Source organism: Canis lupus, chromosome 11 (genome assembly GCF_011100685.1).
Source record: "Canis lupus familiaris isolate Mischka breed German Shepherd chromosome 11, alternate assembly UU_Cfam_GSD_1.0, whole genome shotgun sequence".
Taxonomy (NCBI): domain Eukaryota; kingdom Metazoa; phylum Chordata; class Mammalia; order Carnivora; family Canidae; genus Canis; species Canis lupus.
In genome coordinates, this window is record NC_049232.1 from 3,254,742 (window position 1) to 3,278,479 (window position 23,738).

At 46.9% G+C, this 23,738-nt stretch overlaps 1 protein-coding gene across 1 annotated transcript in view; it reads left to right on the forward strand.

The window, feature by feature from the left end:
* Positions 1 to 9,673: 9,673 nt before the first annotated feature.
* The window catches only part of COL23A1 (collagen type XXIII alpha 1 chain), a 322,060-nt gene continuing 307,995 nt past the window's right edge, over positions 9,674 to 23,738 (forward strand). The window contains exon 1 of the mRNA XM_038551808.1: positions 9,674 to 9,958. Coding sequence (XP_038407736.1) covers positions 9,674 to 9,958 — 285 coding nt within the window. The remainder of the gene's footprint in view (positions 9,959 to 23,738) is intronic.

A 23,738-nucleotide genomic window follows, 5' to 3' on the forward strand; every position in this document is an offset into this window, starting at 1 on the left:
CAACACTTGCATACAATACCCAGTGCTCATCACAACCAGTGCCCTCCTTAATCCCCATCACCCGTTTCCCCCATCTCCCCACTTTCCTCTCTGGTGAGTAGCACTGTGTTCTCTGTTAAGATTCTGTTTCTTGGTTTTCCTCTCTTCTTCCCCCTATCCTCGTTTGTTTTGTACTTAAACTTACATGAATGAAATCATACATTGGTCTTTCTCATTTTGCTCCATCCATGTTGTTGCAAATGGCAAAATGATTTTTGATGGCTGAGTAATACTCCATTGTATTCATGCCACATCTGCTTTATCCATTGATCCGTCGATGGGCATTTGGACTCTGTCATGGTTTGGCTGTTGTTGATAATGCTATAAATGCGTGCATGTAACCCTTTGAATCAGTTTTTTGTATCCTTTGGGTAAATACATAGTGCAATTGCTGGGTTGTAGGATAGTTCTTTTTAGCTTTTTGAGGGGTCTCCATCTTTTCAGGAGTGGCTGCTGCACCAGCTTGCTTTCCCCGAGTGTGAGGGTTCCCCTCAACCTCACCAACACCTATAGTTTCTTGTGTTCATTTTAGCCAGTCTTACAGGTGTGAGGTGGGATCTTAGGATGGTTCTGACTTGTATTTCCCTGATGATGAGTGAAGTTGAGCATCTTATGCGTGTTAGCCATCTGGATGTGTAACAAGGTTTTTAAAAAGCATTTATTTGATGCAAAGAAAATGTTCTCCCTGACTCTAGCAACATTGCCATGTAGATTAAGATGTCTGCCATCCTTTACGTTCCCTGTTTCCAGTCTACTTGTGCTTCCCCTACAGGTGCTTCAAGTTCCCAGATTAATGTTTACTCTCTCCTCCATCAGGAAACTCACTTCTCAGAGTAGCTGAACTTAAGATGTAGGAAGAAAGAAAAATGTGCTTTTTCTAAGAAGTTAATGATTGCTAACTCCCTTTCTCATCTCAAAAGTACTTAAGTTCTTCACAGAGGGCTTGCTAATTTCTAGGCATAATTCCTAGAATTTTGGAAATTAAAGTGAAATTTCAATAAATTAGAAGAAATATTTTGGTAGGGTAGTACCTCTGGTATCGTTAGGAATGTTTACTGCCAACCTTCCTCTCAGGTTCCTATGGCTTTATCCTTGTGCATCTGAACTCTCCTGAAAAGCACCAGATTTTTACTGGATGCCACTTGGAGCTTCAGCATTAACAGGAAAGAGTTAGAATGGCCAATGAATAAATATGGATCATTTATATTTAGGTATCTTTCTTAATTTGAGACCTTGCAGTTTACTGTTTGTACAATGCAGAACTTTATCCCAGGACCCTCAGAAAGCTAAAAATAGAACTATCCTACAACCCGCAATTACACTGGTAGGTATTTACCCAAAGGATACGAAACTGATTCGAAGGGATTCGTGCACCCCTATGTTTATAGCATTATCAACAGCCAAACCGGGATCATGACCTGAGCCAAAGGCAGACGCTCAACCACTGAGCCACCCAGGAGGCATTTTTTAAAGTGCAGCTAAATAGATGGTTTGCAGTGTTTTCAGCTCCTGCTGGTTTCTCAAGTGTTGTCATTCACCTGCGCATTCATCAGAATGTTCAGAGCAGATGAATAAAATTGATGCCCGCTATTAATTGATAGCAAGTTACCCTGTGAAGTTTTACAGTTCATAACATTGAAAACTTCAAGTAATTTTGAAGAGCTAGATGCTGGAGGAATTGGAAATGATTTGGCCAACTCTCTCAATTGTGGCTGTCTTTTGTGACTTACACTCAGGTCTCCTAGATTCATGTTTACAATTTTATGTGAAATGAGTTGTGATGGAATGGAAAGTAATGGTTAATAGAAGTTTTATTACTTGGATTCCAGCTTCACAGTGTTCTTTACTACAGATGACATGTAGCTTCAACCGTCAAAATGATTAAAATAGTATGGTCATTTGAATTTTAAAACTTTTTTTAAGTAAGTAGACACATGCCTTAAAGCTTGTCTTGACATGAGGAAGTGAATAAATGAAGACAAACTTAGCCAGTAAGGTGCACTGAGTCTTAAAATCCTTTTCAATTTGAAGTTTGTGATTCCCACAAAACTTGGTGCAAATAAAATCTTTTAAATGGAAATATCCAGTACTACTTAATAGGCTACATTTTCAAATATGGTCAAAAGGATTCGTTTCGAATAATAGTATTGATGCCAGTGTCATAATTGTTGGCTTATAGATTGAAGGTTTGTAAATAAATAGGAAACAATTTTAATTCTTAAAGAGTTGATCATTTTAACAGTTTTTAGGAAGTTGCCATCTCCAGCAAAATCCTTAAGCTAAAGTTTTGTTCGGTTAATTGGTTTTGTCTTTTTTTTTTTTTTTTTTTTTTTTTTTAGATAGAGGAAATGTAAAGTCAAAGGTGAGTTTTACAATTTGGTCAGTCCAGCCTCTGGGATCTAGGTAATGTGAATACACTTATTTTGAGTCATGTAGGTAGGGAAAGGAAGCTGACTAGTTCCATATTGGTAATTAATTCTTAAAAATACAATGCAAAAGTAAAATAATGAACCTCTTAAGTACTTACAGCCCAGCTTCAAAAATTAAAAACACTTTGCAAATTTTGTTTCATCTCTTCCTCAACCTATTTTCCTATCGTATTTATACACAAATGCCAGATACCATATCCTTTTGCCCAAAATATTTCTGTATACCTTTTAACAGATCAGTTTTAAAAATATGCTATTAACATATCTAACAAAATAGTTTCGTATCTGATATTGAGTCTCTTTAAAGTTTGTCTTAAGAGGGACACCTGGGTGGCTCAGCAGTTGGCGTCTGCCTTTGGTTCAGGGTGTGATCCTGGGGTCCTGGCCAGATTGAGTCCCACATTGGGCTTCCTGCATGCAGCCTGCCTCTCTCTCTGCCTGTGTCTCTCATGAATAAATAAAGTTTAAAAATACTTTTTAAAAATGAAGTTTGTCTTAAAATGTCATTTTGTAATCGTTGCTTTGAATCGGGACCCAGAAGGGATCCATCCACACAGTGCCTTGGGTCTCTTAGAATCATGGTGTGTTGCTTTTTGCCGTCCACTCATTTTCTTTGCTAATGAAACTGGGTCATTTTTCTTTAAAGAATTTCCCATATGAGGGCTCAGTGGTTGAGCATTTGCCTTTGGCTCAGGTCTTGGTCCTGGGATTGAGTCCTGCATCGGGCTCCCCATAGGGAGCCCACTTCTTCTGCCTGTGTCTCTGCCTCTCTCTGTGTGTGTGTCTCATGAAAAACTAAATCTTTAAAAAATTTTTTCATGTTTAATATTTCATCAGAGTGATGTCTGTTTCTGTAGTCCCCACTGATCCTATAAACAGGATTTTTATCCTGAAATTTTTAAAACAGAATTCCTCCTAGTAAACACAGAAAGAATGCTAGAAAAGCACTATGTTGCGATGCTTAATGAAGTAATGGTTAAAACCATTGGGTGAAAAATTGATGGAGAACTTTATGATGAAGGTATCAGGTTGAGAACACATGAACTCGGATCAATCTGAACCTCAGACCGACAACCAGGTGACGTACAGATGTGCTTCTGGGTTGGTGCAATAGGAAATACATAGCACCAGTGCAGTATCACTGCCTTAAAACAAAAACCTAGTTCTCATCAAGCCTCCAAGTTGAAATACCATGATGTAAAAAAGCTTCCAGCCCTTTTGTGTCCTTCATTTCTCACCTATCAGATAATTTCTTGGGGTAAGGGTTCAGTGAACCAAAAGAGCTCAGACTTCTTCCCAGTATGGTTCCAAAATCAGTACCGGGTCTTCTCTGTGTTTGGGGAGTAAATGATTTTTTTTTTTTTAAGATTTTATTTATTCATGAAAGACAGAGGCAGCGACATTAGGCAGAGGGAGAAGTAGGCTCCCTGCAGGGAACCTGATGCAGGACTCGATCCCAGGACCTGAGCCAAAGGCAGACGCTCAACCACTGAGCCACCTAGGTGTCCCTGGGGAGTAAATGATTTAAAGTAACTTTGTTACTTGGAATTTCTTAGGGGTAATAGCTCTGCTATAGGGTGATTAAAAACATCCAGCAAATTACCTGCTCTCACTAATAAAAAGCAGTCACTCTTTTTTATAAATGTTTTAACCCAGATGACTTCTTGTATTTAAAAAAAAATTTTCTAACAATGTTAATTGTTCCTCATTATGGCACCAGAAATTACTAAACTATCAAGAATTCTATTTTTGGAAGTGTCTGAGTGGTTCAGTCAGTTAAGTGTCTGACTCTTGATTTTGGTTCAGGTTGTGATCTCAGGGTTTGGGAGATTGAGCCCCAAGTCAGGCTCTGCTCTCAGTAGGGAGTCTGTCTGCTTGGGATTCTCTCCCTCTCCCTCTGCCCCTCTACCACCCCCGTCTAAATAAATAAATAAATAAATAAATAAATAAATAAATAAATAAATATCTTTAATCTATTTTTGACTCCCTAAAGTTCTGGTTTTTACAAAGTGACATTTCACTGAAAAATCATGGAGAATAGGATTTTCAAAGAAATTTGGTTTTTATTTTTACCAATCAAGAATGTCTGCTATTCAGATACATTTTCTTACATTCACTCCCTTCCTGACTTTAGTCTGGTTTAAATGTCACGATTTCAGGAGGATATCATAAGTAATTAAAAGATAGATTTAATTATGAAGACTTGAAACCACCTGAAGTATCCTTTGAGACAGGTACCTCATAGACTTATTAGTTCTTTCAGATACTATTAGCAGTGGTTGTGTGTAATGAGATGAATCAAAGATTATGTAGATTTGGGAGAGTTCCCAGGCCTCTCTCCCCACCCCATGACTTAAAATGTTTCCCATTAGAAATAGAAATGAAATGTACATGTTTTTTTGTTGTTGTTTGTTTTTTTCTTTAAACTTAAAAAGTCCAGCACTTTAAAAGCTGCTGGATTGGGCAGCCCCGGTGGTGCAGCGGTTTAGCGCCGACTGCAGTCCCGGGCCTGATCTTGGAGACCCGGGATCGAGTCCCACGTCAGGCTCCCTGCATGGAGCCTGCTTCTCCCTCTGCCTGTGTCTCTGCTTCTTTCTCTCTCTCTTTGTCTGTCTCTCATGAATAAATAGAATCTTAAAAAAAAAAAAGATTTTATTTATTCACGAGAGACACAGAAAGAGAGGCAGAGACATAGGCAGAGGGAGAAGCAGGCCTCCTGTAGGACTGGATCCCGGGATCCCAGGATCCCAGGATCCCAGGATCATGCCCTGAGCCAAAAACAGATACTCAACCACTGAGCCACCCAGGCATCCCTCCTATAACTTTATTACAGTATATTGTTATAGTTGTTCCAATTTTTTATTGTTAATCTTTTATGGTGCCTCATTTATAAATTAAACTTTATCACAGGAATGTATAGAGGAGAAAAATATAGTATATACAGGGTTTGGTACCATCTACAGTGTCAGGTATCCCCTGGGGGTCTTGGAATTTATTCCCCATAGATAAAGAATTTATTCCCCATAGATAAAGGCACCACTGTATTGTGTCTGAATACTATGAGTTTGTTCTTCACCTGTGCCTTTGAAAGGCAGTTCCAGGGCAGCCCGGGTGGCTCAGCGGTTTGGCACCTGCCTTTGGCCCAGGGCGTGATCCTGGAGACCTGGGATCGAGTCCCAGATCGGGCTCCCTGCATGGAGCCTGCTTCTCCTTCCACTGTGTCTCTGCCTCTCTCTCTCTATCTGTGTCTCTCATGAATGAATGAATAAATAAAACCTTAAAAAAAAAAAAAAAAAAGAAAGGCAGTTACAATCTTCTGTGAGCCTGGCTGCTTCTGGCTGGTGCAGCATATCCACGCAACCCGTGGATTCCATGGTTATGGGCTCACTGCCATGGTAAAGTGGGTCCCTGTTCAGATGCTATGTTGTAATGTATTCCATACCTACATGCTGTGCAGTCTGTAAGCATAGTGGTTCTGGCTGAGTCTCTGCAGACAGGAAAGAAACCCATACCTGGATTGGCTAGCTATCCTCATGAGAGACAAACTGCTGGCCCGTGGAAGACAGACAGAATCCAAAATAGGTGATTTGCCACCAAGCAGCCAGTTGGTCTCCCTGAAGATTAGTACCTATTGCTGATGGGTTAGCCATCCAGAAGCAGCAGTAGCTATATTGAGCTCGGTAGGTGCTATATGCATGTTTGGTAACATGGTGGAGATTCTCTTCTCCCCCCTCCCCCCCCCCGCACCCTACAGAGCTGCTCTTCATCTCTCCACCCCTCTGTCCTTAGCAGGCTCACCTCTTGCACTGCATCATCTGGGTTCCCTGCCCTGTCGGTTCAGTCAGTGGGAAGGAGGAGACCCAGCAGATCAGAGAGCAGGAAGAGAGAAAGATTTCCCCCCGCAACTCCCACCTTCCGCCTCATGGTGGCCCTTAACCAGAGTCCACAGCTCCTCTTGTGCATACTTTTTTTATAGCTCCGAACATTCATGGGGTTCCCACAACAGCTCCTTCTCCTCAGGCCTTCAGTTAGAAATGATAATGGCTCCCCACTGTTGATACCCCAGGAGGCTTCTTGAGCAACCCCCACCCCCGTTGACTTCCCTTAAACTGCCTCACTTTGTACAGAGTCTTTACATTCAGGCTGTCTATAGTCCGAGGATGCCATCTGTTCCTTCTAGGACTCCAACTAACAAAAATAAGAGTATTTTCTTCCCAGCCTTTTAAAGTGAGCCGCAGGCAGTAAACCTATTTTCACCTTTCCTTAATTCATTTGACAAATATTTATCAAGCATCAGCCTGTGTCAGATCCTGTTCTGTTTCTTGAGAAAACAGTGGTGAGCAAGACAAATGTCTTGCTAATGAAAAGGTCACTTCAAACAGTGATAAATGGCCTAATCCCTTGAGTAATCCTTTGGAGGAGGGGCAGCGGGTGCAAATACCTTAGGCTGGGCAGCCAGGGGAGGTCTTTCAGAGGCGGTGAGGTTTGAGGACCTGGGGACCTTGACTCGAAGGAAGAACTTGCTGTTCAAAGACCTGAGAGCAGAACATTCCAGATAGTGAGGTAGGAGGCAGACAAAGGCTAAAGGATCAATGAGCTTAGCATTGTGGGTTTTTTTTTTTTTTTTTTTGGTAATTTAAATATCAGTGAGTTAACATACAGTGTTGTATTAGTTTCAGGCATACAATTTAGTCATTCATCACTTCTATACAATACCTGGTGGTGCTTATCACAAGTGTGCTCCTTAATAATCCCCATCACCTATCTCCCCCATCATCCTCTCCCTACCTCCCCTCTGGTAACCATCAGTTTGTTCTCTAGAGTTAAGAGTCTTGGTTCATCTCTCTTTTTTTTTTTTTTTTTAGATTTATTTATTTATTCAGAGAGAGAGAGAGAGAAGCAGAGACACAGGCAGAGGGAGAAGTAGGCTCCATGCAGGCAGCCTGACGTGGGACTCGATCCCAGGTCCCCAGGATCACACCCTGGGCTGCAGGCGGCACTAAACCGCTGCGCCACTGGGGCTGCCCTTGGTTCATCTCTCTCTCTTTTTCCCCTAGGATCATTTGTTTTGTTTCTTAAATTCCACATAGAAGTGAAATCATATGGTATTTTCATTCTCTGACTTATTTCGCTTAGCATCATACTCTAGCTCCATCCATGCTATTCCAGGTGGCAAGATTTCATTCTTCTTTAGGGCTGAGTAATATTCCATTGTATGTATATTAACCACCTTTTCTTTATCCATTCATCAGTCGATGGACACTTGGGCTGCCTCCATAATTTGGCTACTGTAGATAATGCTGCTATAAACACGGGGACATGCAGTAACATTAACAGGTGATGGGCAATTAGCCTACGTGTCTGCACCAAGACTGAAGTGCTAACCTATAAGATGGTGTTGGGCTCTTTCTGAGTAGACAATCTGGTTTGCTTAGCAATTACTTTTCAGACTGTTTATTGGGCACACACTTGATTTTAGCATAGCCTGAGACCTATCTCTGTATAATCACCTAACCATAACCCCAATTTACCTAAGGAAGCTCATAGCTATTTGGAGAAGTAAGATGCCAGTCACTTCTGTTTTATCCCACTCTCAGAGGTAATTCTCCCCTCTGAATTAAGGGAGTAAGGAGGAACATGTCAGCTGGAGGCCAACAGTTTTGTAATCTGGCTACAGAAATTAATAATCCATAGATAGCCAGAAAGTGAGAGGGAAGATATAGATATAACATCTTTTTTTTTTTTCAAAAATGGTTGTGGAGTTGCCCAAATCACAAAAATCTAAGTGTTTTTATTTGAGTATTATAGACATTAGTGGAAGCATCAAGTTTTATTTGGCTTTATTTGAGTATTATAGATGTTAGTGGAAGTGTTATGGTGAGACCCATTTTAGAATATAAATATAACACCTGACTTCCAGCCTTTCTTCCCTTTCTTTGGAAAGACTGTGAAGGCCTCAGGGCACCTGGGTGGCTCAGTCAGTTAAGCGTCTGCTTTCAGCTCAGGTCGTGATCCGCAGGTCCTGGGATAGAGTCCTGTATATCCAGCTTCCTGTTCGGTGAGGAGTCTGCTTCTCCATCTCCCTCTGCTCCTCCCCCTGCTCATGCTTGTGCTTCTGAGCTCTTTCTCTCTGAAATAAAGAAATGAAATCTCAAAAAAACAAAACAAAAACCAAAAAACCCCCACCAACCTGTAAGGGCTTCTTCCTTCTCATTCAGGCTTTCCTACCTGTGATCTAAATTTGCAGCAGGACCGCGCAGTGGGCTCAGTGTGGTTGCGCTTCCACTACAGAATGAAGCCATCACCTGAACGAAAGTTGGAGATCTTTCTCCCCATCTTTTCCATTTGTGATAGTCTCGATTTTTCTCAAATGAAAATCCTCCTAAGTCAGGAACAAGATCTTATCATTTCAGCTCCCAGCATCGCATGTCTGGCACCTAATAAGTGGTGAGAGCGCTAAGATTCTAAGAGGCACCTTTCTGCTCAGAGAGATCTCCACCTCCGGACTGCGTCTGTAAGCGCGAGTGGCGCAGAGAACGCTTTCGGCCACCGAGTGGCGCCAAGGCACCGTCCAGGACGGACTCACTAACTTCACGGGATTTGAGGTTAGGAACTTTTTAAAAAGTGTCAGAAAGGTTAATTCACAAGTTTAGGGGCATTTCCTCCAGCCACGGACGATGCTCCAGCCCGAGGCGGGCTGCAGAAGACGCTTGCGTCTCTGGGCGCAGCGCAGACCTCTGGGGATGGCAGGGGCCCTGGGGCTGGGGCACCGCGGAGGTGCGCGCGCGGCAGTGGGGAGCAGCCCGGCGACCGGGACAGGTGAGGCGGGGAGCCGGGCCGGGCCGGGCCGGGCCGGGCCAGGGGTGGGCCCGGCGCGCGCGGGCGGGGGCGGGGGGCTCAGCGGAGCCAGCTCCCTTCCCTCTCCGCCCCTCGCGGCGCGGGGCCGGCCGGGCCGCTCCTCCCCTGGGTGGGTCCCGGCTCCTTTTCTGGCAGGGCCCATTTGCATAGAGGAAACTGCCCAAAGTGGCCGCTGCGGAGGAGCTGGCGGGGAGAGGGGGGCGTGCGCCGCGCTCCGCTGCTGCCCGGAGGCCAAGCCCCGCGCCCGGCCGACCTCGTGCCTCGGGCTCTCCCGCCGGCTCCCGCGCGCCAGCCCGCGCCCGCGGCCCCGCACGCCCCCTCGGAGACCCCCGCGCGACCAGCGCGCCATGAGCCCGGGCCAGCGCGCCGGCGGCGACGCGCGGAAGGACGGCCCGGCGGGCGGCGGCGGGGGGCGCCCCGCGACGGCGGCCGGGGCCTGGGCGGTGAGCGCCTTGTGCCTGCTGCTCTCTGTGGGCTCCGCGGCCGCCTGCCTGCTGCTGGGCGCCCAGGCGGCCGCGCTGCAGGGCCGGGTGGCGACGCTGGAGGAGGAGCGCGAGCTGCTGCGGCGCGCGGGGCCGCCGGGCGCCCTGGCCGCCTGGGCCGAGCCGCACCTGGAGCGCCTGCTGCGCGAGGTGAGGGGCGCGGGGCGCGGGGCGCGGGGCGCGGGGCGCGGCGGGGCGGGGCGGGGCGGCGCCTCTGCCCGGCGAGGGCTCTCCCCCCGGGGCCTGCGCGGCGAGCCGAGGTTGCGGGTGCGGTCCCCGAGGGCGTCCTGCGGTCCCCGCTCTGGCCGCGGGAGAGTCCGAGGAAAGACTAGGGACTTGGGAAGGGTCTCGGAGCTGGAGGCGCGAGGCTCCCCGGGGCTGTGCGCTCGCTCGCCCCGGACGCTTCCCGCGGCGGGGGGCGCCGGGCTCCTCTGCGCGGGGCTGATGCCCAGGCTCGGGCGGATGAGCCTCCTCGGTAGCGGAGCGGAGCGGAGCGGCCGCCGGCACCAGCGCTGCGCAGCCCCTGGAGACGCGCGGGCTCCCCAGCGGGCGGGCGGCCCCGGCGGAGGCGAGGGCCTCGGAGCGACCTGGTCAGCCCAGCCTTCCCTGTCCACCGCCCTCCGGAGACGCTTGTTTTCGGGCGGCTCCATCCTGGAGGGGCTGCGTTCCGGGGCTCTCGGACCCGCGTGGACACCCAGTGCCACCGAAACCTGGGAAGATGAGGGGCAGGAAAACAAACACAAAACCCAAAGCGATTCTGGTTTCAAGCGATGCAGATACATCCTGAAATTTCTTGCGCTGGTTGGAAGCGTCTTATGAAACTCTGTGACACTTCGAAGGTTGCTGTTGTGTGTCCTCAAAGCAGAAGCCACATTGGGAGCCTCAAAGTGCTCACCCATCATTTTCATTAAAAACCTCCGCTTCTGGTGCAGCAGTGCCTCCCTCCCCGACTCCCAGAGAACTGTGACAGGCAGGTGGACTGGCCAGGGGTCTCCTGGGAAAAATGGATCCCGGCATCTTTTTTTTTTTTTTTTTAATTTATTTATGATAGTCACACACACACACACACACACGGGGGGGGGGGCGGGCAGAGACATAGGCAGGCTCCATGCAGGGAGCCCGACGTGGGATTCGATCCCGGGTCTCCAGGATCGCGCCCTGGGCCAAAGGCAGGCCCTAAACTGCTGCACCACCCAGGGATCCCTGGATCCTAGCATCCTTAAAGATAGCCTGAAAAGGGCCAGGGTTTCAAGGTAAAGGAGACGTAGGCCAGGCCTGTTACCTACCGATTCCCCTAAACTGCGTCCAATGTGATCTTTATCAAGGTATCAAGTAAGCTGTGTCCACTCTTGAGTTCATTTGGAATCTTTGGGGGAATGGGAGAAGATTGCCCCACACCCTCTAGTCCGAAGTCCCTGTTTCTCAGTGGCTTTAATTTAAACCAGCATGACCTGTCCTCCAGCATGGTTTTGAGCAGAATTGATGCTTCGTGTTTTCCAGTTTTTAAAAATTATTTATTTATTCATGAGAGACACACAGAGAGAAGCAGAGCGAAAAGCAGGCTCCCCGCGGGGAGCCCAACGGGGGACTCCATCCCAGGACCCTGGGGTCCTGTTGTGAGGCGAAGGCAGACACTCCACTGCTGAGTCATCCAGGAGTCCCTGATTTACAATTTTTGCCTTGAAAGTGTGCCCCCAGACTTCCGAAATCTCCGTGGAGCCCTGCTGACAACTGGTGGTGAAGCTTTCATAATTGCTGCCTGTTATCTTTTGGCAAATCCCTAGAGGCCAGGGTGTTGAATTGATTTATGGAGGCCCAGTAACATTTCTGCTAGAGCAATAACTGTAGCCGTCCTTTCTGATAGGAGGCCCCTCTTGGTTAAAAATAAACCGCAAGCCCCTATGGAGCAAAATGGAAATCCCGGTAAAATCTTTTACAAGGATCTTGCAAATTGTGTCCACGTTCTGGTGGCAGGCACGGGGCAGGTGTCCTGGCAGAGCAGCCACAGCTGAAAAAGTGTGGATTCACAAGTCCCAGACCTTGAGGATTAAGGATCTGAGGGGAGAGACTACAATGACTTCATTCTGCTCCCTCCCGAGGCACTGATTTTACCTGGGTGGGATTCTAGTGCTTGAGCTAAAAATTCTTGGGCAGAGCTTCATGTCTCTTTGTCTCTGGCTCTGTCTCAGTCTCTCTGCTCTTGACTAGCAAGGCAGAGGGGAAATTTCACATCCTGGGACTTCCAGGTGAAATTCCCTGCACCACTCAGCAGGCTGGCATGGGACGTTGGTAAACATGTTGTACAACTAGCTAACTGAACTCGGTTCAGTTGGATGTAGTTGAAGAGCATTAAGTGCTTGGAGTCCAGACTGGCCCGTGGAGTGTCAGAATGCCATGGTTTCACGCCCTCAGGGTGGAGCTTCCGGTTGTCTGGGGGTCCTCTGTGAGAAGGCATCTCTTGCCAGGACACCAGTCTGTTCCTGTGATGAGCCATTCTTCTCACCAGTGTCACTGGATGGGAAATGCACACAGTCTGGCTGGCCAGTGACCCTAGAGCCCCTGGCTGAGATGAGGAGTAGGGGTGGGGGCTGGGAGGTGCACGATCATGGTTAGTAATCGGCTTTCAATAGATGTGAAGATACTTCTTTGAACTGTTACATACGGAGGACAAGTACACATTGAGCTGAAAATCTCTTAAGGGAAGCACGTTTGGACTTGAACATGGCTTTCAGTACTGATTTATTTTTGGTGAAGCCTCTTTGGAGTCTCTGATGAAGTAGTGATGCATGTGAGGGTGCCTGCAGCTTGTCCTTTATCAACAAGCTTGTTTTCAGAGTTTTAGAGGCAGAAACAACATCCAAATTGAGGAAGAGAAATCCTTGCCAACCACACACCACTTTAATGTCAGAAAAAAAATTAAAAAACAAGCCAACAAAAGCCACTGTTAATAGGGGACCCAATGTGTCTGTTCCCTTGGGAACAGAACTGTGACATAACTTTTTTGGGGACTGGCTGATGTGCCCGATAATGTAGACAGAGAAACTACAAAAAAAAAAAAGGCATTTTCATGTTAACTTGGGATTATTAAAGACCCTTCCCATGATACAAAAATGAAAGAGATGGCTTTCAGAACATAAAAAAGTCATTAATGATAGTATCTTCATCGTGACTTGAAAATATAAATGCAACCCAAGCATCTGATATTATGCTTTTAAAGTGCCTTAAATAGGTTGCCGAAGATATCAAGCCCCCCACTTGTTACATCTATAATTACAGTGTTACAACAGCTTAAATTTTAGAGTAAATAAAATAGCTCTCATACTACAGTGACAAATTTAATACAAGGATTAAAGAAATATTTAGCTGTATTCAGAGGAGACCATTTCCAGCTTACAATGGATTTATTGTTGGCTCCTGGTCTTCCATTGTCCAGACCAATCAGTTTGAAAACAAGAAAAACTCAGAGACTCAGGGTAAAATTCAATTTCCTTCCCTACCATCAACTACTATATCTATTAGTTAAATTACCATAAACCCCAGAATCACAGGTAGCTTTTTCAGCCTCTGTGGCAGCCTGCCACTTGTCAGGACTGCCCTACAGTGTACCCGTTAATAAAGAGGCAGTCTTGGAATCCCACGGAACCAGAGGAGATGGAGGGTCAATTGTAGTGACATTTGTTTCCTTGACATTTCCTGGCTCTCAGACCAAAAAGTTTCTTTCCAATGACTTCCTGGCATGCTCACTTTCCCTTTATTCTTTCCTTCTTCTTGTTGTTGTGTTTTTTGTTTTCGTGGAGGTGGGGGAACAATTTGGGAGAACTTTATGAATACAGCAACTTGTTTAGGAAAAGGCGAAAGATTAATGCAATCTGAAGAGAAACCAGAGTATTAAAACATAGCAGTGTGTGGGTGGCTCAGTCGGTTGAGTGGCTGACTCTTGGTTTCAGCTCAGGGCATGATCTCAGGGTCATGAGATCAAGCCCCACATCGGGCTCCATGCTCAGCAGAGTCTGCTTCTTCCTCTCCCTCTACCCCTTCACCTATTTATGCTCATTCTCTCTCAAATAAATAAATAAGCAAATCTTTAAAAAAAAAATAGCAGCATGCTTAGGATGAGCCAGCTGTCAGGGCATTCTTCTTGCAAACAAATTTTGGAAATGTTAATCAGACATTTACATTACTGGTTTTGAAGATTTGCAGCATGTCTCCCAAAGTTGGATCGTCCACAAATGGAATGAAGTTATCCCAGCTGGCAGAGAAGGGCTCCGGTCCTGCCATTTGCCAGCTGGTGTCATCTCACCTCTTCAACTTCCTGGGCGGCAGCTTCCTGTTTCCTAATGTGAGGCTCACAAGGACCTGTGTAGTGACAAGCAAATAAAATAATATAGAGGATAGTGTTGGCCAATGAATGTGCTTTTGATGGTGAGTAGCAGAATACCTGAGGGTGGTGGCTTAAACAGTACAGCCATTGAATTGTCTTGCATAACCAGAGGAGCCTGGAAGTTAGTTAGCAGTTCTGGGTTAGTCCTGCAACTTGGGCACCAGTGGGGGCCAGGCCAGGGTCTGCCATTCTCTTGGCTTTTCCTCATGGTTTCAAAATGGCTGCCATAGCGCCAAGCTGGTGTCTTCATACAAGAGTAACCAAGGTAGAAGGCAAGGGGGCAGGAAAAAAGTTATCTTCTCAATAGGCTTTCTCTTTTTCTTGAGTCAGAGAGGGGAAGCTCCCAGCACCTCTCAGGAGACATCCTGGATGGCCATCAACCAGAGCCAAGGCCCCCAATTGCCATCATCCTGTCACTGGCAAGGTAATGGGGTTGCCACAGGAGGCTGGACCAATCTTGATTCCTCCCCTGAGGCTGGGCACATTGCCACTGGAAGAGAATGGTGGCTTTGTTAGGAAGGAGGACTGAGAATGTTTTGGGGAGCAACCAGCAGTGTCGGTGCTGTAGAAGAATAGGGGCATGCGGGGGCCGGTCATCCACCAGCCCACCACGGTTTTCATAACCACACCCCCTTTGAGAATGCTCCTCAGCCACAAAATTTCTCTTTTCCTCAAGGTCAGGTCTCCAGCTCTGCCCCCAGCCAGAGTCAAAGGCAAGGTTGGTGTGTCCGGGGATTGTCTCCAGCACAACCCCCTTCTTTATGGGGTATGGTCTTTATGGTTGCTCTTCTGACCCCACAGTGACTGGCTGGGCTGACCTCCATCCTGGGATGGCACTCTGGGGTCCCACTTTCCAGCTTTTTCCCACATTGCAGCAGACACAGGGAATGGGAATACCTGTGTCACCCTGCAGTAGGTGGGAGAGGCTGGTCAGGTTGGAGAAACTGGTTCAGCTGCTCCCAGGACAAGAAGATCACTACACCCAAACTCGTGTAGGGAGCCCTGTATCCATCAGGTGTGCCCAGACAGCTCTCTTCTTCATCCTCCCTTACCTCTGGCCGTGGTCTCCGTGGCTTTTCTCGGCTGTTATATGTCACCATGGCCCCCAGATTCCCTTCTAGCATATGTACACTAGTAACCGTGGTCCCCAGAGCAGGATGTCCCCTTTACCCTCATGAGCATCATCTCATTAGATTCAGCCTTTCTACATGACTTTGGATTCTTGCACTTTTTTAAAATAGATTTTATTTAGTCATGAGAGATACAGAGAGAGGTAGAGACATAGGCAGAGGGAGAAGCAGGCTCCCTGTGGGGAGCCCAAGGCAGAACTCGATCCTGGGACCCTGGGATCATGATCTGAGCCGATGGCTCAACCATAGAGCCACCCAAGTGCCCCTCTCAGAGGTCTTTTTAATAAGGGCACTAATCCCATCATAAGGTCCCACCCTTGTGGCCTAATCACCTCCCAAAGGCCCCATCAGCTAATATCATATTGAGGATTAGATTTCAACATAGGGGTAAACTCTGGGCACTGGATCCCCTGCTCTTCCCGTGCAGGGCCCCAGAGGGTTTTGATATAATCCTACACCTTCAGAAATGCCCTCTCCTTTACCAGATTTCTACACATTTCTCCCTCTCCCCAAATTAATTCTAACCCCCACTATGACACATTGATAGATGTTGCTGGGAAATGGAGTTCTTTCAAAGCTGCTCTCTGCAAGGCAGGTACAGACCCTTTTGTCTTTGCCTCCTGCCATGCTCATTGGCTCTCCAGCTGCCACAGCTGCTGAGCTGTGGCCACCTCCATATCCAGGGTGTTGGACCCAGTGTTGGGCGACAGCATTCCAGTTGGACTACCCTTCCCTTTCCTCCTTTTCTTAAAAACCAAACCAAACCAAAATATGGTTGCTTTAACATGATTAATGTTATTGATAAGCCCACCACCCTGAAACAAGGCCTATTTAACATTTTGCATAATCTCATCCAGTCTTTAATCTTTAGACAGATTTACACCTACCCAGTGCTAACCACAGAGTGTGCACCATTTATACCTTCCTTGTATGCATTTTAGCCTTCTATCAAAAACATCTTTCCAGGTTCTGCACAATCTTTATGGTCATGTTTCACTACTGCATCTGATCCCATAAATGGAATCTGCACCTTTCTATCAAAACAGAATCTAGGCCTCCTTCAGATTTTTGTTGGCACAGAATGTGGCACAGCCAGTAGTTTCATGGGGCAAGTTTCTTCCTTCTGTTGTTCTGTAGGATGTAAGTAACTGCCTAAAGAGGAACATCTTTAGGGCTTTTTTCTGTTTTGTTTTGATTTTAGAATATCCAAATTTGTCCAGGCCATGCTCATTTATCCTCCTGTGGTATTCCAAAATTGTATTGTAGTGAAGTCATGCTTCAGATTTTATGATGGGCAGCATGGAGTCTGATCTTTTGGTTGAATTTTTAATTTCATTTGGGGTTGTTGTTGCTGTAAGCAAAAGGCAATTATAAAGAAAACCTTGAAACAAGATATGGAGGGGCACCTGGGTGGCTCAGACGATTAAGCTTCTGCCTTGGGCTCGATCCTGGGGGCATGATCCCGGGGTCCTGGGATCCAGCTCTGCGTCGGGCTCCCTGCTCAGTGGGGAGTCTGCTTCTCCCTCTGCCCCTCACCCCCACTCTTGCTCTCTCTCTCTCTCTAATACATAAATAAATAAAATCTTTTAAAGAAAATGAGATATAGAAAAATTGAAGATCCATCTCAGAATTAGGCTCATTTTTTTTGGTGTGGTGCCAACCCCTTTCTGGAGCAGTGTTTGGCAGGGCCAGGCATTGCCTTCCTTCAGTGTGTGGCTGTACCTCCTTTCTAACTCTGTGAACACATGTAATTTGGTTTGGGAGTGCTCTCTGGAGGCCACACACGAGCTCCAGCTCCTTCCTGGTTCGATTTTCTCCACGTGCAGGATCAGGATTAATCTTTAATTGTTGACACAGCCACTCAAAAAACATCCCTTCATCATATCCGGAAACATACTTCAGGACTAAGCACGAATCGTTGGGAGAAAAAATAAGTTCACAGATGTAGTTTTAGAGAAAGGCATGTCAGTGCGCTCCTAGAAGCTACAGGGGAGATGATTGAGTGCCTCTCTGAGGCACACCCCGGGCAGAGGGTTCACATGTGCATCTTCAGGGTGTTTCTAAAAGGCCTCACCCCAGTCTTCCACCCCCACCCCCTGGCAAGTGGGCTGCACCCTTCTAGAAGGGGCAGACTGGCCCCAGGTGTCAACGATTACCTGAACCCAAGGGACCTGACTCCTAGTCCTGAGCCCTTTCACCCTCCTGGCTGCAGTAGCAGCTTTTTCTGCCAGTGAGGACATCCTCCTGGCCTGACAGATGTGCAGGTGGCAGGGAGTGCTTTAGCTTTAAGTAGACCAGAGTTCGTGTCTCAGCTCTGCCATTTCCCAGGCTTGTAACTTCAGATAAATGACTGCTTTTCCAAACCTCTGTTTGCCCATCTGTTTTTTTTTTTTTTAATATTTTATTTATTTAAAAAGAGACAGGATCGGGGAGGAGCAGAGGGAGAGGGACAAGCAGACTCTATGCTGAGCCTGGAGCTGATGCAGGGCTTGATCCCAGGACTTTGATCATGACCTGAACCAAAACCAAGAGTCAGATGCTCAACTGACTGAGCCACCCAGGTGCACCTCTGCCCATCTGTTAAATGAGGATTATAGTACTTGCCTCATGAGGTTTCTATGGGGATTACAAAACCTAATATGCCCCAAGTACCCCAGACGTCATACACATGGTGCACATGGCTGTTCTTCTTAGAAGGCTCTCTTTGCATGAATCCAGAAGACATGTGTCTGTCTGTTTGCAAATTGGAGAGAAGGCCCCATAGTCCTTTTTATTTTATTTTTAAAAATAGATTTAATTTATTTATTCATGAGAGGCACAGAGAGAGAGGCAGAGACCCAGGCAGAGAAAGAAGCAGGTTCCCTGTTGGGAATCCGATGTGGGACTCGATTCCAGGACCTTGGGATCACGACCTGAGCCGAAGGCAGAAGCTCAGCCACTGAGCCACCCAGGTGTCCCCCCACGGTCCCTTTAACGCTGGTATCCTGCCGGCTTCTAAAGGCCACACGGACATGGAAAAGGTATTAACATGGGTCCAGACTCTGAGTCAGTGACGGGAAATGGGACTGCTTGGTCACTGCAGAAAAAAAAGCAGGGACCAGATTGCCTTCATCCCTCCATTTATTCCCCCCATCCCATTTCTCTTTAGGCGGAATGAAACTGTTTTCATCTAGACAAGAAAAATTCATGTTTATGACCAGAATAAAAACCTGATTTATTCACAAGAATTATGAGATGGATTTCTCATTGCAAAAGGGCACCCAAACACCTAATAAATTTACTTTAAGTAATAAGTCTGTTCTTGTGGTTATGCAACATGGCACGAACACCCCCAAATGCTCGTGATTAACCTGATGGATTAGAGGCCTCACACACATCTGCTTCAAGGCACATTGGTAAAATGAGAAAATCTTTATTTTTTTGATGTAGCCGCAAAATCGGGTAGTGGGGGAGGAGGAGGAGGAATGTGCTTTCAAATGACTGATTTCAGCTTCTAAAACGGACTTTGCCTCCAACTTTGAATTGTGAAACAAGTCATAAAGCAATTACAGTGATTTCTGGGATTTTTAGGAGACAGCTGAAATAAAAGCTACTCCGCTTGGGGCTGGCCAGGAGGATCATCACACAAAAAACCCACAGTCTGTCCACTGATTGGACAGTGCCCTTTTGTGTGTGGTGTGCGAGTTGCCGTCATCCATGGCATCTTCTTTTCTGCCCTGTGGTGTGTCCTGCGGTTAAGTGGAAGGGTGAGTTTGTGTGGCATTTGGACTGGAGTATGGGGACTGTGTGTGAGGATGAGCCGCTGGGAGGTGTGGAGGGCACAAGACTGTGTGCATGTAGTGTGTAAGCACATGAGAGCAAGTGTGGGTGCATGTGAGTGTGCACACACGTGAGTGTACCTTCGAGTGTGTGCCTATAGATGCATGGGTGTGACTGTGTGCCTGGGTGTGCGAATGGGCCTGCATGTCCCCTGCCCCCACCCCCCCGCCCCCCACCCCAGGTCTTCCTGAAGGCCCCTTTCTCTGGGCCCTCACGGCTCATGCGTGGCCTCCAGTATTGCAAAATCTAAGCTGAGTCTGGAGCTGCTCCTAAACTGGCCACAGCAGCCCAGGACCAAGGAGTTGCCTCTTCAGCGCCCCTACTTCTCCACTGGAAAAGGAGTGGTAGTGTCCGCTCCACCCCGTTTCCCTGAGGATAAAGTGACGCTCACATCTCAGGACGATGAGTGAGATGAGTGAGATGTCACGTCGCGCCCTTACTCCCCGCTCTGCTGATCCTGACAGTGGGTGGCTGCCAAGAGTGTTAATTAACATCCAGTGCCAGGGCTCTTTCTGGAGCGATTCCTCCTCCTCCTCCTTCCTCTCCCCCTCCAACCCCCCTCCTCCCCCTCCTCCTTGTCCCCCCTTCTCCTTGTCCCCCTCCTCTTCCTCCTCCCTGTCCCCCTCCTCCTCCCCTCCTCCTCCCTCTCCCCTTCCTTCTCTCCTCCTCCTCTTCCTCCCCCTCCTCCTCCCACCTGTAGCCAGGCTCACACCTAGGGCTTTGCAGAGGCAGCTGGGGTGTTTGGGAGACCCCCTCTGTCTTTATGTGCTTAGGCTGCCGTACAAAGTGGAGCGTAAACCACAGAAGTTAATTTCCTTGCAGCTGTAGAATCTGGAAGCCAGAGGTCAAGGTGTCGGCTGGGGTGGCCTCTCCGGAGGCCTCTCCCCGGCTTGCATGTGAGCATGCCCTCCCTGCATCTTCTCGTGGTCCTCCCTCTGTGTGTCAGTGTCCTTGTTGCCTCTTCTAGAAGGACATCGGTCACATGACATTGGAGCCACTTTAGTTGGACCACATTTGGGCTTAATCACCTCTTTAAAGACCTAGTCTCCAGGGACATCCGGGTGGCTCAGCAGTTGAGCGTCTCCCTTTGGCCCAGGGCATGATCCCAGTGTCCTGGGATCGAGTCCCACATCAGGCTCCCCGCGAGGAGCCTGCTTCTCTCCATCTGCCTGTGTCTCTGCCTGTCTCTGTGTCTTTCATGAAAACATAAATAAAATCTTAAAAATTTTAAGCACCACGTCTCCAAATACAGTCTCGTTCTGAGGTCCTGAGGTTCGAACCTCAACACGTGGACTCTGGGGGAACACGAGTGCGCCCGACGTGGTCGAATCCAACGGCACACCAGGACAAACCACGGGCACTGCCTGTGGACAAGACTGAGTGGCCAGGCTCGTGGGAAGCAGGCCACATCGGGTGGGGATGTGGCAGGGCTTGGCTTGGCGACCGGGCCGCTGGGGAAGGCTGGCTGCGGTGTGAGGAGGCCTGGAGGCCTGGAGGCCCGCCTGGGGGGCCTCCTCGAGGGTTCTCCTTGACCTCTTGAAAGCCATGCTGGAGCCTGTCCACTCACCACCCAGGGCCACGCGTGGGATTTCCTCCTGTCAGCCCCGAGCGGTGAATCTGCATTCTGACAAGAAGGGATGTGTGTCTTTTTGAACAATCATAAATTGGGGTGGGAATTAAAGATGGCTCAGGAACTGCATTCTGTTGCCACACTAAACAGTTCAGAGCATGCCAGCATGTTTCAGGACTGAGCGGGGACCCTAAGGAAATACATTCCCGTGTGGTTTGGGGCACACTCAGTGTGCCAGTGGGAGTCACTAAGGAAACTTCAGGTGCTTTAGAGAAAGGTTTCTAGCTCCTGCCACATGCCAGGGTTGGGCTAGGCACTTTCTCTGTCTTCCCATGACTTTACTGGCATTTACCTGGCCCCCTGGTGGAACCCCCTTCCCCATGGGGTAAAGTGATGCCTTCTGACCCCAGGACCCTGCTCCACCACCCCATGGGTGCCATGCCTGTGGGAGCCCAGGCTGGGGTGTTTTTGTTTGTTTGATTTTTTTTTTTTGGTATATTTGATACATAATGAACTCCAAATATTTTAAAATTACAATTTGATACCTTGTGACCATGTGTGTGTAATTGTGAAACCATCTCCACAACCAAGGTAGTGAATATAGCCATAACCCTTAAAAGTTTTGTCTGCCACCTTGAATTATGTCCCTTCCCACCTGCTACCCAGGTATTGCTGATTTCTCTCACTACTGATTCATCTTTTTTTTTTAAAGGATTTTTATATGAATAGAATGACACAAAATGACTTTTAAAAATTATTTTATTTTATTTTGCAGGGGGTAGGATGCCTGGTTTCCTTTGCTCAGTATAGTTATTGAGAGATTCATTGATATTTTTGCATCTTTTATTAGTTCATTCTTTTTCTTTTTTTAAAGATTTTATTTATTTATTGAGAGAGAGAGAGAGAGAGAGAGAGGCAGAGACACAGGCAGAGGGAGAAGCAGGGTCCATGATGCAGGGAGCCCATTGTGGGACTCGATCCTGGGTCTCCAGGATCACGCCCTGGGCTAAAGGCGGCGCTAAACCACTGGGTCACCCAGGCTTCCCAGTTCATTCTTTTCCATTACCAAGTGTTGTTTCATCAAATAGAGAGGCCAGCGTTTGTTTATCCCCTCACCTGTTTATGGACATTTGGGTTGCTTCCATTTTGGGGTGAGTACAAATAAAGCCGCCGTTAACATTTGTGTACAGGTCTTTGTATGGACACATGCTTTCGTGTCTCTTGGACATTCATACCTTGGAATGAAATGGTTGATTGTCTGATAGGTGTGTGATTAGCTTTTAAAGAAGCTGCCCAGCTGTAGTGCAAAGCCACTGTATCATTTTACATTCCCACCAGCAACATAAATCGAATGAGAGTTCAATTTATCCATGTAATATGTCCTTTTCACTCTGGCTTCTTTTAACATTCTCTCTTGATTGCTGGTTTTAAGCAATTCAAAGGTGATATGCCTTAGTGTGATTTTTGTTATGTTTATTGTGCTTGAGTTCTCCTGAGATTCTTGGATCTGTGGGTTTATAGTTCAAGTCAAACTTTGAACAGTGTTCGGGACACCTGGATGACTCAGGTGGAGCATCTGCCTTCAGCTCAGGTCGATCTGGGGATCCTGGGATTGAGTCCTGCATCGGCTCCCCACAGGGAGTCTGCTTCTCCCTCTGCCTATGTCTCTGCCTCTCTCTCTCTGTGTCTCTCATGAATAAAGAAAAGCTTAAAAAAAAAAAAACAACCTTTGAACCTCATTGCTTCACATTTTTTGCTCTCTTCTCTCTCTGTCCCCCAATTTGGAGGTTCTACCTATATATGCACTTGAAGATCCAAAGTTCACTCATGCTTTTCTTTTTCTTCTTTTCTTTTTCATTCTTTCCTTTGTGTTCATTTTGGACAATTTTTACTGCCATCTTCAGTTCACTAATCTTCTCTTCTGCAGTGTCTAATCTTCATCATTCCCCTCTGCCCTGTGTTTCACTTCAGATGTAGTATTTTTCACTCTGGAATTTCAGTGTAGGTATTTTAGTAGCTTTGACACCACTACGGAACTCCCTGAACGTGTACCATGTAGTTACGGTCCTTGTTTTATGGTCCATGGGGGCTGATACTAACATCTGTGCAGTTGTTGGTCTTTCAGTGCATTGATTTTCTTGCTTATTATGGGGCCTGTTTTCCTGCTGGTAATTTCTTATTAGACATTGGACATTATGAATTTTACCTCATTTCTGTAGATTTTCACGAGCTTTGTTGTATTAGAGTTGTTTGGAAATAGCTGGATCCTTTGGGTATTGTTTTTAGGATCCATTATGTGGGACCAGAGTCATGTGTAGTCTAGGACTGATTACTCCCTGTGTCTGAGGCAAGACCCTTCTTGGTGCTCTACTCAGTGATTTATGAGTGTGAATGAAGGTTTTAACTATCTGGCCGTGGGAATGGGCACCCTTCCTGGCCCTGTGTAAGAGCTAGATTCTGTTCTCTGCATCCTTTGGGTGGTTCTTCCCCTGGGCTGGGTCATTGCCTCCCACATGTGCTATTCAGTGCTCCATAGGACATCTGCAAAGAACCCTCACAGAGCTCTGGTTCTCTGAAGTCCTTTGCTCTGCAGCCCCAGCTGCCTGGCATCCCTGGACTCCTAGGTCCATCTCTTTTTAAAAATTTTTTTATTTTATTTAAATTCAGTTAACTAACATACAGTGTATTAGTTTCAGAGGTAGAGTTCAGTGATTCATCAGTTGTATGTAACTCCCAGTGTGCATTACATCACGTGCCCTCCTTAATGCCCATCACCAGTTATCCCATCCCCCACCCACCTCCCCTCCAGCAACCATTGGTTGTTTCCTAGAGTTAAGTGTCTCTTATGGTTTGTCTCGCTCTCTGATTTTGTCTTGTTTTATTTTTCCCTCCCTTCCCCTTTGATCCTTTGTTTTGTTTCTTAAATTCCACATATGGGTGAAATAATATAATTGTTTTATTTCACTTAGCATAATGCCCTCTAGTTCTATCCATGTATCCTTGTTGTTACAAATGGTAAGATTTCATTTT